General features: G+C 46.3%; 1 protein-coding gene across 1 annotated transcript in view; it reads right to left on the bottom strand.

Moving 5' to 3' along the window:
- SLC18A2 (solute carrier family 18 member A2) overlaps positions 1–18,642 on the bottom strand; it is a 39,019-nt gene that overhangs the window by 8,019 nt on the left and 12,358 nt on the right. The window contains exons 4-14 of the mRNA XM_030940724.1: positions 18,249–18,332; positions 17,883–17,975; positions 17,038–17,127; positions 16,881–16,924; positions 16,745–16,805; positions 14,175–14,270; positions 4,522–4,600; positions 4,298–4,349; positions 3,587–3,650; positions 1,271–1,390; positions 997–1,130 (exon numbers count right to left, since the gene is read on the bottom strand). Coding sequence (XP_030796584.1) covers positions 997–1,130; positions 1,271–1,390; positions 3,587–3,650; positions 4,298–4,349; positions 4,522–4,600; positions 14,175–14,270; positions 16,745–16,805; positions 16,881–16,924; positions 17,038–17,127; positions 17,883–17,975; positions 18,249–18,332 — 917 coding nt within the window. The remainder of the gene's footprint in view (positions 1–996; positions 1,131–1,270; positions 1,391–3,586; positions 3,651–4,297; positions 4,350–4,521; positions 4,601–14,174; positions 14,271–16,744; positions 16,806–16,880; positions 16,925–17,037; positions 17,128–17,882; positions 17,976–18,248; positions 18,333–18,642) is intronic.

Here is an 18,642-nt window from a genome sequence, read left to right as displayed (position 1 = left end):
CAGGCTGCACATAACCTTATTTTAAGGTTTGTCTTTAAATCTCCTTTTGGGGAAAACCATCAAAGGGCAGTTCAGGAAATGCCAAAGCATTAAGATGCATTCAGTTCCACTGTCAGAAAGACCTTCTGATGCACTTCCGGGAGAACATTACAAACAAACCTCACATCTATTCACAAACACAAAAATGCATGTCCTCTTGTTCACCTCATTCATCCTTAATCCAAGACACTCTCCTTTCCTCTAGACAAGTACCTATCAGCATTTGCTCTTTTAAAAACTGGCAACGCCAGATAAGAAAGATGATCAGAAACACTGAGCTTCTACTTGCTGGGTAAGGTAAATACCTTAGAAAGGTTAAAATGACTCATGCATTTCAAAATTCAAATTTTGAATCAATTAATTTGAACTTTTTCAAAAGAGGGATGCTTTATACTCTACATCTTGCCTATGGTTGTAATTTTGGTCATAAAGTTATAAATTAAATGGTTCTATATGTTCATATATACTCCAAAGTGCACACACAATGATTTTTCCATAAAAACCATAAAATCATCTCCAAAATCCTACATACAGTAAAGACAAGACAGCAACTATTACTGAATGCTGTAAGGGTTATGAGAAAAGCAACAGCACCACAAATGGCTAACCCTGGGCATGAGTACAGGAGGCAGAAAGATTGTGTCCAAGATGTTCAAGAACCATAGAAAATCAAATTGAATGATTCTAGGTTTATGCTTGGTCAACAAAAGAGCAACACTGATGCTCATCTATGTACAAAAATAATTTCATTCTCCCAGTTTATAAACATAAGCTTGAAAGAAATAACTCTCACAGTAATAAAAAAATAAAAGAAGTAACTGCTCTATGTGGTACAAACTAAAAAGGAATTCTCACCATTTTTGTTTGGAGGCTTTAGAATGAAACCACGAGGAAGCTATCAGGAAGGCCATGGTAAAATTACCAAGAAATGCTCACTGCATCCTAAATTTTTCTTACCATTTTTTCTTCTTTGGCAGGTGGACTTCGAAGAAAAAAGCAGAGAGGGGCAAAAAGAATATCAATTATCCCAATAATTGTCATGAGCCATGGAAATCCAATTGCCTTTGCAATAGCACCACCAGCAGAAGGACCTTTCGGGAAACAGAGAATTAGATAAAGTTCTTTCCAAATGTCTTGTAGACTGAAAGATGCAAAGATTTAAATAATTTTAGTAGACATTATCCATTGTGTATTGAGGGAAAAGGTTGTTATGAAAAGTCAATGTCCTTACCTATAGCATACCCCATACAAAATGCCACATCTGCAATGGCATACACGCTCCCATAGACGGACACGTGCCGCAGGTCGACGAGGTAGCCCATGATGGGCATCATTGACGAATCCACCATTCCTGAGGACAGTCAGGGAACACAGTGTATAGCAAACAGATATAAACTCAAAATGGGCTACATATCAGGGACTGTGCCTTAAACTCACGACCCTGCCAGCTCTTCCCCTTCTGTCATCGCCACCTGCAAGTCTTGGGGTGATACTAATCTTTGAGTAGAAAGAATGAAGGAAGCCTTTTCTGACCCCCCAGAGGAGGTCAGGTTCGCCTCGCATACAGATGTTCTCTCACAGCGTCATCTCAATTGTCATTCATTCTTCAATTCTTTGCTAAATGCCCAACTCTTCTGTTGGTTTTGTTCACCCATATCCCCAGCACTTGTACATATTAGGAAGCAGCAAGCACCATTTCAGTGAAAGACATTTTCCTCATCTACCTGCCACTGACACATGTGGAGGGGAGGGCACCAACCTCTGAGTCCCTGCCAGTGTGTTCACAGACACTGGCTCACAGCAGCCAATCATGAGCATCCCCATTTTACAGATGAGGAAACCAATATTCAGACAAGCGAGGTTTGACCACACTCACTGAGCCCGGGGAGTCTGAGCCAGGAACTCTGAACACACACCCTCTTTACGCTACCTGCTCCCCACTATTCAAGAGATGAGATTCTAATGCTGGTCGTGGTTGTGGCTGGGGTATATGTCTGTATATATGTGTGTGTGTGTGTGTGTATGTGTATCTATGTATATGTATATATGTATGTGTGCGTATGTATGTATGTTTGCATGTCTATGTGTATGCGTTTATATGTATATATGTATCTGTGTATGTATGTGTGTGTGTGTGTGTATGTACTTGTATTTGTGTCTGTGTGTATGTGTATGTATGTGTGTCGGTGTGCGTGTATGTGTATGTGGGTGGGTGTATGTGTATCTGTGTGTGTGTATGTATGCATATGTGGGCATGTATATTTGTGTGTATGTGTATGTTTATGTGGGGGTGTATGTGTATGTGTATAACTGTGTCAGTGTGTGTGTGTGTTGTGTGTGTGTATGAATGTGTATGTGTGTGTATGTATGTGTGTGTTTTAGCTAACTTCTTTCAGTTTACACACTCATACACACACAACACACACATACACACTCATACAACACAGACACAGACACACATATATACACACACACATACACCCCCACATAAACACACATACACACATAACTTCTGATCAGTGCCAGATGATCTCTCAGACTCCTTGGACTTCTGGGGCGTTCTGGTCCCCCCTATTATTCTCCACCTTAGAAACACCCATAGTCTAAGCGTGTGGCCCAGGTGTGACCGGGAGCCAGAGGTGGGTCAGGCACGCAGGTGTGCTTAGTGGCGAGGGACAAGTGAACCAGAAAACAGCAAAGCAGGAAAGCACCAAAAGACGCAGGCCAGGGGCCCATTCTGCCAGGCCTGCAGAATGGCAAGGGGAGCTGCCAGAGGACTGGGCACCCTCCCCAAAAAGATGGGCCATCCAGACAGTGGAGGACAAGGGGAGGCAAGGCAGAGGACAGGCAAACAGTCACCTGAGAAGGACCTGGAGTACCATACTGGGTTCTACCCCAGCCTCAGCAGCCTTCTACCATCTGTCCTTGGTGAAAGCTGTGCTGTGCCACTGTACCACTCAAAGGTTACGTTCCTGCTTCTACAGGGGTGGACTGAGCACTTACTTTTATCATGATCAATTGGTATATTATAAATAAGAGATAAAAGTATACCATTCACTCAAAATAGTGACAAGGTTTTTCCTAACATATTATCGTTCTTAACATTCAAAAGCCCATCTCCTTGCCTATGGAAATTCCTGCAGCACAGGTGGTCATCAACACATTAGTCTGCTTTGTCTGTACTAAAACCTCTTCAAAATATATATGTGAAGCCTTTGCCCCCAGCCTCATGAGAAGACCTGCTCACAGGGAGGAGCTCTGTGCGAAAGATTCACTTATTTGCCCAGCCCCAGCAGTGGAGCATCAGTTTCCTTCTGTAAATATCAGCTTTTAAAAAATACTGGTTTTCAGGAAATAAATGACTACTGCATAGAAGCAGATGTCTTTACATAGAGAATCGACAGGCTGTAATTTAGCTAAGCTGCCTGCAGCCTCCTTCCAAGATTCTAGAAATTTAGGTTGAGGAACTACAGTCTACCAGAGGAAGAAGAACCCTTCCCAGTGGAAAAGCGGTTTTAAATGTAGGCACAAGGTTCGTGTGACTTACCAATTGCAAAACCAACTCCAAAGTTCGGAGCTATGAGTCCATAAATGTTTTTCGCAAATGGAATCTGTAAGAGAAAATAAATGTTAAGCTAAAATAACAAGAGTTCCAACTCTAAATCATCTCAGAAAGTCCTGAACTTGTTTTTTCTCTGGGCATGGTACGCCTGTTCCCTTCTGAAGAAAAGAGGAGGAAAAGGGGTGGGGTTTGTGAAGAACCAGACCCTCCAAATCTTTGAAAGTCAAAACTTGAGACAAGTTTTATGGCCACCATGAAAAACTTGTCACCGGTATATGTGAATGATCAGCCTACTCCACCCTCAAGTTTTGACAAGAACAAGTAGGCCTCATGAGGGACGGATATTGGCTATTGGTGGAAGAGATTTTATTCTAGAAAAACATCTTTTTTTGCTATTGTTTCAGGTTGGTTGTCCTGAAGTGTTTAAGACACTGTCAAGCTGAAGATGATGCAGGGGAAAGTTAAACATAAAGTGTGAAATAAAACATTTTAAATAATTTCTGACATAAAATGAAAATACACTCCTTGGAAAGTCTTGTCCAAACATTTTTAAGATGATAAAAAATTAGAATACAATGAAAGCTGTAATAAAATATCAACAAACTCAAACGTAAAATGTTTCTTGGTGATTCTTGCCCAAAGCCCAAGTTTTATTCACGGATCGTTCCCACTTGTCGAATGCCATCTTTTACTCACACACAAAATGCTGACTCCCACAATTATCATTCCTAGAAGAGCGCAAAGCCACCTATCAAAAGAAAAAGCACCATCAAGAAATGATCATTTGATTTTTTTCCAGTCCAAATTTTCAGTGGAAATCAAAACAATTACTTGTAACAGCGAAGGCAGAAACAACTTAGAATTTTTGGAAAGAACTACATTATTATAACAGAATGAGTGTTGTTTTCATATCATCTTACCTCCCCATTTTGTGTGCAAGTATCCCAAAAATATTGGTTCCAATGAGATAAGAGATACTAGCTGGCAAGAAAGCAACGCCTGTAAATTTATGAAAAGGAGAGCTTATCAGTGCTGATATCAGTCATATGTTAGAAAAACTAATAACTGTAGACACCACAACGTTGATTAGAGCAGATGAAATGAAGCTCCGGGGCCCACACCCCAGCAGCTAATATCCGGCGCCTGCCGGATCCGGTCTCGACCCACGTGGCTTATCCTCCACACAAAGCTGCTGAGAGACTCCAGAAATGAAAGTCCTTTCTCTATCAACTCCTTCATCTTGCCTCCATCTCTGGCTGGTGGTGGGCTTCACACATGGGCCAATATGAACAGCTCCTGCCTGGGAGCTCGGCACCTGCAACCTTATGTGTGATTTCATCCGACAGAAGACAGACGCAGTTATTGAAAGAATTAGGGAGCCATGAGATAAGCAAAAAGAAAAAAGTTAAAATTACCCCAAACCCCATCCATTACTCAGCTAATCACCACAGTCATTTTCCCCTGTAAGTTTATTTACATATACAAACATATTTATGTATGTTTTGATTTTCAAAAAAAAAGGGGATTATACTCTATCCTGCTTGTTTCACTTAGCTTTACAAACATTTTTCTATGTCAGAAACATAAATGTCTACTTGGTCATTTTTTGCGGTTAAGTCGGACTTTCTTTTTTTTTTTTTATTGAGACAGAGTCTCGCTCTGTCGCCCAGGCTGGGGTGTAGTGGCACGATCTTGGCAACCTCTGCCTCCCGGGTTCAAGTGATTCTCCTGCCTCAGCCTCCCGAGTAGCTGGGATGACAGGTATGCGCCACCATGCCTGGGTAATTTTTGTATTTTTAGCAGAGACTGAGTTTCAACATGTTGGCCAGGCTGGTCTCAAACTCCTGACCTCAGGTGATCCACCGGCCTCAGCCTCCCAAAGTGCTGGGATTACAGGCATGAGCCTCCACGCCTGGCCTCCTATCCAAGTTTTAATGCTCTCCCCATAGAGGGCACCTGCATCCCCCAGGTTCTGATGTGCCCAGGGTGATTTCCTGCTGGTGGTGGCAGCAGTGGCCTTGAACATGTCCTCCGCATTGAACAGAAAGGTCTAGCCATATCAGACCCAGCTTGGCTACCAGGAGAATTGTCCACATCATCTCTGTCTGATCCTCATCCATTATTAGAACCACAGGACAATCTCTTTATGAGGGACTGCTTTTCAAACTCCTAGTGATTTTAGCATTTTTTCCTTGAAATCAGATATACTAGACTTGATTCTAAGCCTTGCTCACACATAGTAAAACTTACTTTGTTCTCAGTCAGAGGACTGCATAAGTGAGACATGCAGGTAGATATCAGATGACGGAGTGCCTGCTACACTCACAATGCATGGGGCCTGGAGGTCCTTCTCATCCCAGCAGCTGGCCACACACTCACGGGCAAGTGTGATCTTGTCTCTTTAGGATAACGCACAACTGTCTACCACCAAACCCAGAAACAGGCTGAGTCTTCCAACACAGCAGGGACTTCCAAATAAATGGCTCCATGAGCTAAATCCAAAACCAGATCATTCTAGACATGGGGGTTCTGGGAAACACTAATAAAGAGCAATCTCATTTCATTTTCCAGGGAATTATTTCTGTCATGTTTAGCAATATATGGTAGTCAAATAATTGTTCAGTGTAATCTGATTGAGCAAACATTTACTGACAGCCATGTGCCCAGCACAGCACTGGCCTGCAGCAAAGACAGTGACAACGTGATTCTCGTCCTGACGCAAGTGTTTTGAAGGAAAGAAGCAGATGACGTTTAAACTGTGACCTGGCCAAGTGAGGCACATAACAAAAACACAGGTGCCGTGCTCTGGGGACCTGGAACTGCGTCTGGCCAAGCTCCGCAGAGCAGATGGTATTTAAACCCGGCCTCAAAAGCTGTGTTGTAGTACTTCCTACCAGCTCTAGAGACTGTTGGTCCGGATAGTAAGATATCATGACAACCTTTGTCTCATGATAAGAATCCCTGAGGGCCAGGTAGGTATAAATGAATAAAACAAGCAAATTGCAAGCAAAAATAACAGTGCAGATACCATGATAAAGAGCCACTGACATTCAGCCTCAGTGTCAGAGAAAGAAAATGAAAAATGGAGGGAAGAGAGATCTGTGGCGACCCAGAGGGCCCAGACTCCATCTAGAAGGCAGACGCCTCTCTCTGTGGCCATTCACTCCCCTGAGGGACTGCAGTTCCAGTGTTGGAAGATCCTGTTTGTTTTTTAAGATGGAGTCTCAATGGAGGCTGAATGTCAGCGGCTGTTGCCTGGGCTGGAGTGCAATGGCACCATCTGGGTTCACTGCGACCTCCGTTTCTTGGGCTCAAGTGATCCACCTGCCTCAGCCTCCCAAAGTGCTAGGATTACAGGCATGATCCACGCACCCAGCCTGAGCAAGAATTCTTTCTAGGGCTTCTCCCGACTCAGTGAGAAAAGTGTTGGCTGGGACTGGCCTGCAACAGTGCCCTGGGCCATGGCAGGAACCCTCCCTTCTGCGGGGCGATGCTCTTCACGTATCTCTGCTCACACCAGAAGGTTCACCGAAGGGAGAGCTTCTATCACCCCTTGTGATTTTGGTACAACCTGGCTTCAGCCACAGCCTTGGCCAGTCAGTGAGGGAGAGGCTCTGGTCGTCACGAAGCCTGCGGGGAGCTGAGCTGGCCGTCCAGCCCCGGAAGCGAAGGTGGAAATGAGTCCCTGGGTTTCCTCCAAGCTCCAGATGATCCCTCCCTGAATGAAGGCCAAGGGCTCGGCCTAGAACCAGAATAGGGGCAATGGTCTTCCCTGTGCTATGGCAGGCTTAGGAGGATCCTGAGTCCTCACATCCCAGAGCCACAGAAGGCTGGCATTGCCTCTTGTCTTCTGGTACAGGCCTGTTTCCTACCCTCCATCCCACTTCGCATCCCCACAGCTCACTAAAGACAAAGGTGCTGGAAGAACCAGAAGACAAGAGCGTGGCTCCATCCTTGTCTGAGGCCTGTGCCCAGGGCCTCAGCTTCCCTCTGGGGACTTGTAGGCCTCACCCCGAACTGTCAGTCTCTAAGTCTCAAGGTGTCCGGAGAGGCCATCTGACCTAGAACTCAGGTATAGAGAAAACACCAGGAAATTATTCTTTCTCCACCCACTCAAGCCCAGGGCTTCCCCTCAAGTGGCAGATGAGGAACTGGGGGGGCAGGCTGGCAAGGGAGCCACGTGGAAGATGGGTGGGCTGCCATCTTTACCGCCCCTAAAAAATGTGGCCAAAAACAATGCCTTCAGCAAGAGCAATCCTGCGTCACCCATGCAGCTAATAAGATTGTTTGCTCTGACTTCAAATATCATAGTTTTTCTCCAGAAACAGTGAGGGGAAGCATAAAGGCAGAACAGCCTCCCTTTCACCCTGGACTGGAGCGGGCTCACAGAAGATTCCTGAACACCAGAGGCTGGGCTGCAGGGGCAGCTCCCTGCCCTCAGCACTGGGTCCTCTGCACTGCGTCGCTTACAGTACCCCATCTCCAGGCTCAGGGAGCCATGAGATGAAAGCTACAGAGACCTAGGGAAGGTGGGGTATTTCCCTGCTGCTGGTGCTGACACAGGAGGCAGGTAGAGAAACCCGATTCTCTTGAAGACAGACATGTCTATCTCTGGGGCCAATGAAAGGAGGAACCTCCGTGGTGGAAATGTGCAGCAAGCTGGTTGAGTGAACGTCTGGCACCGGTGATAAGCCCCATACAGCAATCTGATGAGATCCAGGCAGCCTGCACTCTGCTATCTGCCCCTGATGGCCCACAGCTTCTGGCTGACTTTAAAGATTTTATAAAGAAAGCCTCAGGCTTTGTCTGAAGAGGATGAGCACAAAACATCTTAAGTGTCCTGCACATGGCCAGGACACATTCAAAGAGGATGAGAATTCAGCTAGGTGACTGAGAGACCCAGTTCACGCCTGTAATCCCCACACTCTGGGAGGCTGAGGCAGGAGGACAGCTTGAGCCTAGGAGGTTGAGGCTACAGTGAGCCATGATTACACCAGTGCACTCCAGCCTGGGCCACAGGACGAGACCCTATCTCTAAAAATAAATAAACAAATAAGAGCTTCTCAGCTCAAGAGTGCATGCAAAGTCAACACAGCAGCTCAACTCAGCAGTGCACACCCCACCTGGACAGTGGGCACCTCCTGAAAACACCAAGAGACCCATATCACCTCAAGGACCAGAGGGAAGAAAAGCTGGGAAACGGTCTCTCCAGCGTTAGCAGTGGGTATAAGCAACAAGGCGGGAGGGTGTCTTCTCATCTGCTATTTGTTGACTTGGTGTCAGATCCAAGTCCACCCCTCCTGCCGAGCGGCAGGCCTTCTTTAGGAGCTCTGAAGGTCTTTGGGCTTCCTCTTTTATCTTAGCTGCTGGGGAGTTCAGAGCTAAATTTTCTGCCTAAGAAACATTCTTGTTTAGTTCCAAGAATCCTTCCTTCTTCACTGAATACCTCTTCTGATGTCAGGCTTGGTTTGGGTTTTGTTTTACGACACAATTCACGTGGTTTAAAAATGCACCCTTTAGGCCAGATGCAGTGGCTCACGCCTATAATCCCAACACTTTGGGAGGCCAAGGCGGGTGGATCATGAAGTCAGGAGTTCAAGACCAGCCTGGCCAAGATGGTGAAACCCCGCCTCTACTAAAAACACAAAATTAGCTGGGTGCAGTGGCAGGCACCTGTAATCCCAGCTACTCAGGAGGCTGAGGCAGGAGAATTGCTTGAATCCGGGCAGCAGTGGTTGCAGTGAGCTGAGATCGTGCCACTGTACTCCAGCCTGGGCAACAGACTGAGACTCCATCTCAAAAAAAAAAAAAAAGAAAAATTCAATTTTTGACAGTGCACGGTTCAGTGATGTTTAGTGTATTCACAGAGTTGTGCAACCATCATCACCATCTGATTACAGAACATTGTCACCATCCCACAAAGAAACCTCACACCCCATTAGCTGTATCTCTCCATCTTGACCCCCTCTCCCCCGGCCATTGGGAACTTTTTAGGTATTGTTCGATGAAAGAGCATAGCAACTCAATGCAGAACCCAAAGACACTGGTACTCAGGCCAGGTCAACTGCAGAGAGGCAGGCAGAACAGGGAAAGTCTAAGCCAGGGGGCAGCTTCTGGCAAGACATTGCCCTTCCCCAGGGCTGGATGCCTGTGAGAGAATAAGGTCACCCGAAGAAAGGTTGGGGACACTGAAAATGTCTACTTGATTCAGAACTGAGAGTCTCCATCTGAAGCTATCCACACGTACCTTGAAAGAACTATAAAAAGCACATAAATCTCTAGGAAGGACCGTCGATAAATTCTTAAAGAAAAAGCTGTGTGGGGGAGGACTAGCCTTCCAGATATGCAACCACATTCTAAAGCTACAGTAACTAAACAGGAAAGGCAAGTGAATCAATGGGGTGAAAGAGGAAATCCAGAAAGAGAGCCAAGAACTTGTGGTCCTTGAGAAAATGATGAGAATGGGAAGAATCAGATCCACTACTTCAGAAATGGCCCTAGGACAACTGGCTGGCCATACAGGGAACAAAACTACTAGGTTCCTACACATGCCTTGGGACAAAATAAATTCCATATAGGTTCAAGATTTTAATGTGAAAAACAAATCAGAAATGTACTAAGGGAAAACATGGGCAATTTAAAAAATAAGCTTGGCATGGGAAAGGCCTTTCTGAGCTTGACTTGATATGACAATGACATTAAAGGGAAGCCTGCTAAACCTGACTAGTGGCATTTTAAATATTTGAGTGGCTAAAAAAAAAAATCCATTCAAGAAAAATCCATAAAGTCAAAAGACATAGAACAATATGAGGGCAATATCTATAAAACATGTGGTAATAGATTATTATCTTAATACATAAAGAACACATAAAATCAGTAAGGACAAATAACTCCATAGAAAAATGGGCAGAGTATATTCATAAGAAATTCATAGTAAAAGAAATACACATGGCTAATACACATATGAAAACACGCTCAATTTCACTCATAAAGAATTTGTGGCTGGGTGTGGTGGCTCACACCTGTATACCCAACAATTTGGGAGGCCAAGGCAGGTGGATCACCTGAGGTCAGGAGTTTGAGACTACCCTGGCCAACATGGCAAAACCCCATATCTACTAAAAATACAAAACTCAGCCAGGTGTGGTGGCACGCACCTATAGTTCTAGCTACTGGGGAAGCTGAGGCCACGAGAATCGCTTGAACCCAGGAGGCAGAGGTTGCAGTGAACCGAGATCGCACTACTGCACTCCAGCCTGGGCGACAAAGTAAGACTCTGTCTCAAAAAAAAAAAAAAAAGAATTTGTAAAAATAAATTAAAGTGAGGGCCAAGTGCGGGGGCTCACGCCTATAATCCCAGCGCTTTGGGACAGGCATAAGCCACCACACCCAGCCTGCCATATGGTTTCTAATGGCAAACACTGGAACTGTTAGGGAAGCAGAAGTTACGCCATTTTAAGCTCAGCTCCATCTTACAACTAGCAAAGCACATTCCTTGCCAGTTATGACCCATAGTCATGAGATGTTTAGAGGTTAAGGAAACAGCCTAAAGATACGTACAAGGACACTCTCCTACAACAGCAGAAAGTCCAGATGTGCTTTCTGAAGACGCCCTGATTTGTTTCTAATAACAGAGTTGTTTCTAATAAACTTGTCTCTTCTACTGTGTTCTGTGACGTGCCTTGAATTCCTTCCTGAGTGATTTCCAAAAACTTTAACTTGGGGTCTGGATTGAGACCCCTTTTCTGGCAACAGAATGAGCTCAAATGCCCAATAATAGGTACTGACTCAGGATTTCAATAGTTATACATTGTTTTATTTTAACAATAAAACAATATGCAACCATTAAAAAGAATAAAGGGTTTCCAGTTAAACACGGCAGATTGAATCTATAGGTTTTTCTCCACTCCCACCTCAAAGTCCATTTAAATGCTAGCAAAGAAACAGAAGAAAATTCTAGACACACAGCCCACCCTCCTCCCGCCCCCATACCTTCCTGAGGACAAACAGTATGGGAGAGGAAAAGGGACAGTATGAGGAAGAAGCGAGCAGAGGACACCACAGAGAATGCTGGGATCTTCCATCTGCACATGGTGAGGCCAGAAAAAGGCAAGAGCCTTTGTGCCTCACAGCCAGAAAGGAATTGAAGCTTCAGGTACTGTGAAGGTGGGGCTGAGAGAAGGGGCTGTCAACACAAAAGCAGGAGGAGAGGTTGTGTTAAGAGCAGTGGGACCCCCAGCACTCCAGCCTTCACCCTGGCAGGAGACAGTTTCTCTAGAGAAATTAACCAGAATGGTTCAGGGACCCCAGGCAGCATGGCAACCGGGGCAACCAAAGAGGCTGAAACAGGAAAATGGTGTGAGGGTGTTATTGCAATAACAACCACCTCACCAAAAAACCCCCAAACACTCAGGGTATACACAAAAGGCTCTTTAAATTTAAGATATGATAGCACCAATTTTAAAAACTCAATAGGCAGTTTAAAAGATGAAGATGAATAACTCAAGGGAAAGGGGGAAAGACAAGAAATTACAAGAATAAAAGTAGGGAGTCTAACATTCAGCCAACTGGAGTAAAAGAGGAGAGAAAATAGGGGGATTCATTAATAATACAAAAAGTCTCCCTGGAATTATAACATGGGGTTCCCCAAGTGAAAGGGCTGATTAAGCAAGTATTCAGCCCAGTGAAGGAAAACAGACCCCACTGCGAATCATCAACGTGGACTTTTATAACCTAGAGAAGAAGTAAAGGTCCCTCAGGATCCTACAGAGGCTCAGGAATGAGGGCAACACTGGCCTCCCCCACAGCAACCCTGGACGCTAGAAGACAACAGAACAGTGGCCTGAAAACTCCCAAGGAAAATGATTTCCAACTAAGAATTATACACGCAGACAAAGTCAACCAAGTGTAGGATGAGGGTAAAATATCTGCAACTATGCAGGGTCTCAGAGACCTTCACCTGCCACGCACACTCTCTCAGGAAGCTGTGGGAGGCTGTGCTCTACAATAATGAAGTCAGTCAAGGGCAAGGAATACGGGAAACAGAAGAGAGGCACAGAAGATGCTGGGGTGATGGGAAAGGAAAGTCTAGACCGAAGACCTAGGACAGACATCCACAAACGAGCCAATACGCAGAAAGGTCAGGTTTGCCAACACTTGACTGCATTTGGAGAACTTTTCACCTTTGCCGCCAGAAACTTTGGTGGATATATTCATAAACACTACATAAAACATTAGAAAATGAAAGGAGAAGGCAACAACTAACTCCAGGAAAATTAAATTTGCAAAAAGAAAGGAAATTAATCACAGTCCCCTAAATAGCTCAGTCAGCTGTGAGCAATAATTACCCAGTCACACTAATGTCAGTGCTGAATGCCAGTCTAACAAGAAGCTGTAATGCAATTATTCGGGGAGGACAGAAGGTGGGAAAATGTGTGAGCTGGTTGTTTGATATTTACATGTGGTGCTGCAATAGCATTAAATAATCCCCATCTACTGTATTAGGAAGCTGGTGGACAATGTCAGAAATTGAAAAAATTTTTAAAAGGGGGTGTAATTAGCCAGGTGTGGTGGCGGGTGCCTGTAATCCCAGCTACTCGGGAGGCTGAGGCAGGAGAATCACTTGAACCCGGGAGGCGGAGGTTGCAGTGAGTGGAGATAGTACCACTGCACTCCAGCCTGGGTGACAGAGTGAGACTCTGTCTCAAAAACAAAAAAAAAGTCGGGGGTGTACACATATTATTAAGAGACATAAGGGCATCAGCAGAAGAAAGATCTAAAAGAGTTGAAGGTGATGGAATCTGAAGGGCTTTTGGGGAGCAAGAGGCATGGGAAAAAGACAGCTGTTTTTCCTTATAATTCTCTTATCTTTGACTTACAATTACGTACATGTGTAACTTTGATAAAAAAATAAAATTTAATTAATTTTAAAAAGTAAATCTACGTGTTCTGACATGGAAACACAGCCACAAAATTGCATGAAGGAAAAACAAGAGGTCACACAGTGATGTAAATGGCAAAATTCACTTGGTTGGATTTTTAGGCATTTCATGCAATAGGGTGGTAAACACAGAACCCTCTAGAAAAAGACATAGAACCGTTAACAATGAATATCACAGGGGATGGGCTGGGGGAGGGGGAAAGATGAGCATGAAATTTAAAAATGTTTTACTTCCTCAATCAGCATACTTTGATTTCATTATAATAAGCATGTATTACTTTTCAAAATTAAAAATACTTTTTAGGAATTAATCCTTTTAACAATTGGTTTGTTGTTAGTCTTTTTCACATAAATTCTATGGCTGTACAGTTAGTCCAGTTCCAAAACAGGGGAAGATGCTGACTGTACTTTTCCTCTCATTTCTGCCCAGATCTGATGTGTCTGTGTGAGTTCTGCACCTCTCAGGGATGATGGATAAACCAGAGAACAAACAGACCCCAAGGCTGCCCTAAGCAATGACCCCATTAAGAGTCAAACAGAAACAATCACTTTATCATCCCGGTAAGGGCAACTCAGCAGGGATGCCCTGGGAACAAACACTCTTGAATCAGAAGAGCCCACCCCAGTCCTTACCCAGCTGCCACTTTCGGGAACACATGGTCTCCATCATCCAGATGGGCAGGGCCGGCTCCAGCATGGCGATGCCCATGTTTGCAAAGCAGATGGAGCCTGTAAGAGAGGGAAGGGCTTTGTAGTGGCTTCTGCCTCCTCTCTCGTTTCCAGACACAGTTAGACTCTATGCGCCTACAGCTCAGATAACCGCAACTCCTACTTCCATTAAGTAAAGGATAAATCACATATCAAGAGGACAGCAAAGACTGTTTATCATCATTATCATCATCGTCGTCGTTGTCCTTATTTAAAACAGCTAGAATCCCAGAGACAAAGTTTGGACTGGAGGCAGCCCTAGAGATCCTTTGGTTTAACCTACCCAATTATGGTTTTATCAATGAAGAAAGGGAGCACAGTTTAGTAATGAAGTAGATTGCTTGGGGCCACCCAGTAGCCAGGCCACTTCCAGACCACACACAGTCTAGGGGCAACCTGAGGCTCTCACATCTGTGTTTTACTGTGCAATAAACATGGGCATTTCTAATGATACCCTGAAACGCCAGAAAATCCAAGCAAGATCAGGTGGATTCAGTCCAGGCATGCCATCAGGGGATTTTTCTTTTTTTTTTTTTTTTTTTTTTGAGACGGAGTCTCGCTCTGTCGCCCGGGCTGGAGTGCAGTGGCCGGATCTCAGCTCACTGCAAGCTCCGCCTCCCGGGTTTACGCCATTCTCCTGCCTCAGCCTCCCGAGTAGCTGGGACTACAGGCGCCCGCCACCTCGCCCGGCTAGTTTTTTTTTTTTGTATTTTTTTGTAGAGACGGGGTTTCACCGTGTTAGCCAGGATGGTCTCGGTCTCCTGACCTCGTGATCCGCCCGTCTCGGCCTCCCAAAGTGCTGGGATTACAGGCTTGAGCCACCGCGCCCGGCCTTTCATCAGGGGATTTTTCAAAAGTCAGCTGTACATAACGGCATCTATGCAAATATTCGTGATCACTCTGTTAATCAGAACCCTTTGTAAATATAGAACTATCTGGAAAAAGACCCACAGAACTGTTCTCCATTGTTCTGGGAACTTCCTGTGTTGTGCCTCTTGGAACCTCTAATTTGCTACAACAAATTCAAAGAATATTGTGCAATCGTGATGAAGGTGCACATATAATGAAGAAAGATCTGCTCATTCGATGTGACATTTAAAGGCAGAGCATATCAATGGCAGGACTCCCCTCCCACACACTGGGGGAGGGAGTTTGGCTGTCAACTCCCTCCCCCAGTCGAGGCTGCCTGGAAGTGTCAATGACAGTCCAGGAGTGCTGCGTAGCATCTTTGTGTCTCCTGTGAGCAAGGACTAGACAGTGAGGTTCCAGGGAAGCCCAAGACAGGACAGGCCCAGGCTGCAAAGCACTGCCCAGATGTGTGCAAGGTTCAGGGAGTCACATTTCTGGAGCCCCCATCCCTTACCATACCTCTTTGTCCCTACCTTGGATGCCAGGGTTCCAGAAGCATCTGAGCTCTGGGATGCCCCTACATCTTGCAGATTTCACTGCATGAAGAAGTCACCATGCCAGCTCCATATCCCATTGGCCAACAAGCATGACAGACAGGGTCTTGGCCAGGGTTACTTACCTGCTGCCCTAATAAATCCAGCAGCAGAAGGGTTAAACACAACCAGCCTGAGGGTTGACAAAGGCTGAACTTAACTACTGGTGCCCAGTTCTCCCAGGCGCCTTCCAGCCTACCTGTGTTAGGGAGCCCTGCTTAGACACATCTAACCCTAACTGGGTCCAGTGCTATAGTGCAGGCTGCCCCAGAAACCAACACGTCAGTATGCGGCCAGACCTTCTCCTGGCCTGACCCCAAGGGTCTGCTTACCTCGGTACTCAGGCCCAGCAGCACCTTCACAAGGCTGGTCCCTGGTTAGGCAGCCCAGGGCCTGCCAAAGCAGGCAGCCTCCTGCCACTGGGACAGTCTTGGGGAACAGTCCCTTGGATAGATGCAGACCATTATCCTTCCCAAGAGTTACAAAACCCCAGTGCTTTCTTTTAGCCCCTCTAGGCTGAAGCATGTCCTTTAGCCAAAGGGTGTTTGAGCGGCCTCCCTGTTTGCTCGACAGGGATGCTCTCTGCAAGAAGGGAGCCCCTCTGGTCCCTGTGGGGCTCTGCTGTCAGTTTCTATTCATACACACCAAGGTGAGTCAGACTGCCCACCTGGGACCCTTGCCATGAGGCCAAGGATTCCTTCCGGAAAGTTCAAGGTCAAACAATGATGGCCTTCCACGCAAACACAGTAGGCAAGCTTAGCTCCAAACAAACCCAGCCCGGCATCCCCTGGGACCCAGGCAGCTTTGCAGAGCCCAGCATACGCCATTTCGATTTTCCCCAAATAAGACAAAAAGGGCCTTGGCTGAGTGTCAGAAAGCAATGGTGGAAGAAAACCATTTCCTTTGACTTGTAGCCTCTTTGCCTTTTCTGTTTTTCTATGGCCCAACATTTCTAGCAGCAAAACGAAAATCAGGCCCAGCCATCCACCCCTGCCTCCAGCACGCGGCCATCACCTCGCATTGCCCTGACAGAGAAAATCCACAGAGCCCCACCTGCAGCAATGAGGATGTACGGGTCCTTCAGCAGCGTGGTTAGGGGTGTCCCCTTCTGACTCTGTCAAGAAAAAAAACATGCGTCAGAAGCATCACCATGCCCCCTTCCCCAGGGCTCTCATTCCCAGCCGCTTACCTCTGGCTGCACCCGGGACGGCTGGAGCACAAAAAGCTGAATAGCTAAAAAATAAAAATAAAAAAGACAAGCCCCTCTTCAGAAAGCAGGTGTGGCCCAAGCGCGTGCCGGCACGGATGCCAAGGTCACGGCAAGGTGCCCACATGGACTCACTCACCTCCATCCAAGAGCACCAAGGCAGCCAGCACCAGGAACGGAGCCGTCTTCCCCACAAACTCATACAGCACACTCCCGAAGGGGGGGCCCACTGCAGGGAGAGAAAGTGGGGACACTGCACCTGGGACACATGCCCTCTCCCCGTACTAGAACCATCTATTTGCCTCTTGTGTTTCTCTCTCTACTTTGTTCCAATAAGGTTTTGGGGTGTCTGCTCTATTGTTCTGTTCAGTTAGAGTTCAGTTGTCTTGGTAACTTCCTCCAAGTGACTTTTCCTAAGAAATGGGCAAGAGTCTATAAAGGTCACCTGAAAGCAAAGGCCCGAAAGAAACAAGATCCAGGCCCAGGGCTGGGCTGCTTCCACTGCACTCTTTCTGCACAAGAAAATGTGTCAACAGGGACTTCGCTCCTCGTACAGCGCAGGCAATCGGGAGAGGAAGAGAAAGGCTCTGAATCCCTCTCAGGGAAGATGTTTGCCCCCTGGTCTGGGATGTCAGCCAGGGCAGGTGGGGGAGGCAGACCCAGAAGGCAAGGTTCTCCCTGATTACAACTCACTGAATGTTCCTGAGGAAAGGGTCTGGCAGACCATCCTGTTCAACCTTTGGTTTTCCATCTGGGCCCAGGGAGGTTTGGGGCAGACGTAGCGGTAGTCCTGATCCCCTCCACCCCCAGCTCAGGGCTCTTCCTACCATTTTTCAAAGTCTTCATGAAAGCAGGAAAGGAAGAAATAAAAATGGAATTTCTGTGTCAGTGCAAATTTCGACAGGGTCACGGGGTGAGGACTGCCGCTGTCCAGCACCAGGCAGGCCCCTCTTGCCAGTTCGCCTACACAGGGGCCTTACCCACCTAAGACCCCCATGGCCAGGCCTCCCAAGGCGATTCCCATGACGTTGCCTCTCTCTTCATCATCTGTGTAGACGCTGGCAAGCATGCCCATCCCTACACAGGGAAAGAAATGGTCAAAAGGCCAGCTCCAGGGAATAGCAAAAGAATAATACATGACTTGCCTTCCCTCTCCAGCCAGCCTTGTGATCTTCCCAAACCTGTCAGATTCACTAAAATGTAAGACCAAGCAGAACCCAAGAGGAAAGTGGGTACCTTCTCCAAGAATCCCCAGCACTCCAACCACCACCAATACCTGAATTCCCTGAATGAGTCCAGCTCACTCTGCAAGGGGCCCCTCACGAACTCACTCAGGCATTCCACACCTACCAGCCACAGAGGAGCAGGACGAGCCGATGCCCTGCAGCGACCTGGCAATCAGCAGGAAGGCATAGCTGCTGGAGAAGGCAAACACTGCCGAGAGAAGGGGTCCAAGACCGCACATCAGTACTACTGGGATGCAACCGTCCCAAACGGGGACATTTCAGGAGCCCCCCTTAACCCAGTGGAGTATTTGCATGTTAGCCACCTTGTGCTTTTGTTCCATAAAAAGCTCTCTATTAATTCCTTTCTGCAATTGTTGCCAGTACACAAACCTCCCAGGCCGTATTCTTTTTTTTGAGACAGAGTCTTGCTGTCGCCCAGGCTGCAGCACAGTGTGCAGTCTTGGCTCACTACAACCTCCGTCTTCTGGGTTCAAGTGATTCTCCTGCCTCAGCCTCCC

This window comes from Rhinopithecus roxellana, chromosome 11, assembly GCF_007565055.1.
Source record: "Rhinopithecus roxellana isolate Shanxi Qingling chromosome 11, ASM756505v1, whole genome shotgun sequence".
NCBI classification, from domain to species: Eukaryota; Metazoa; Chordata; class Mammalia; order Primates; family Cercopithecidae; genus Rhinopithecus; species Rhinopithecus roxellana.
Note: the sequence above shows the minus strand (reverse complement) of the source record. Positions and strands in the feature narration are given on the sequence as shown.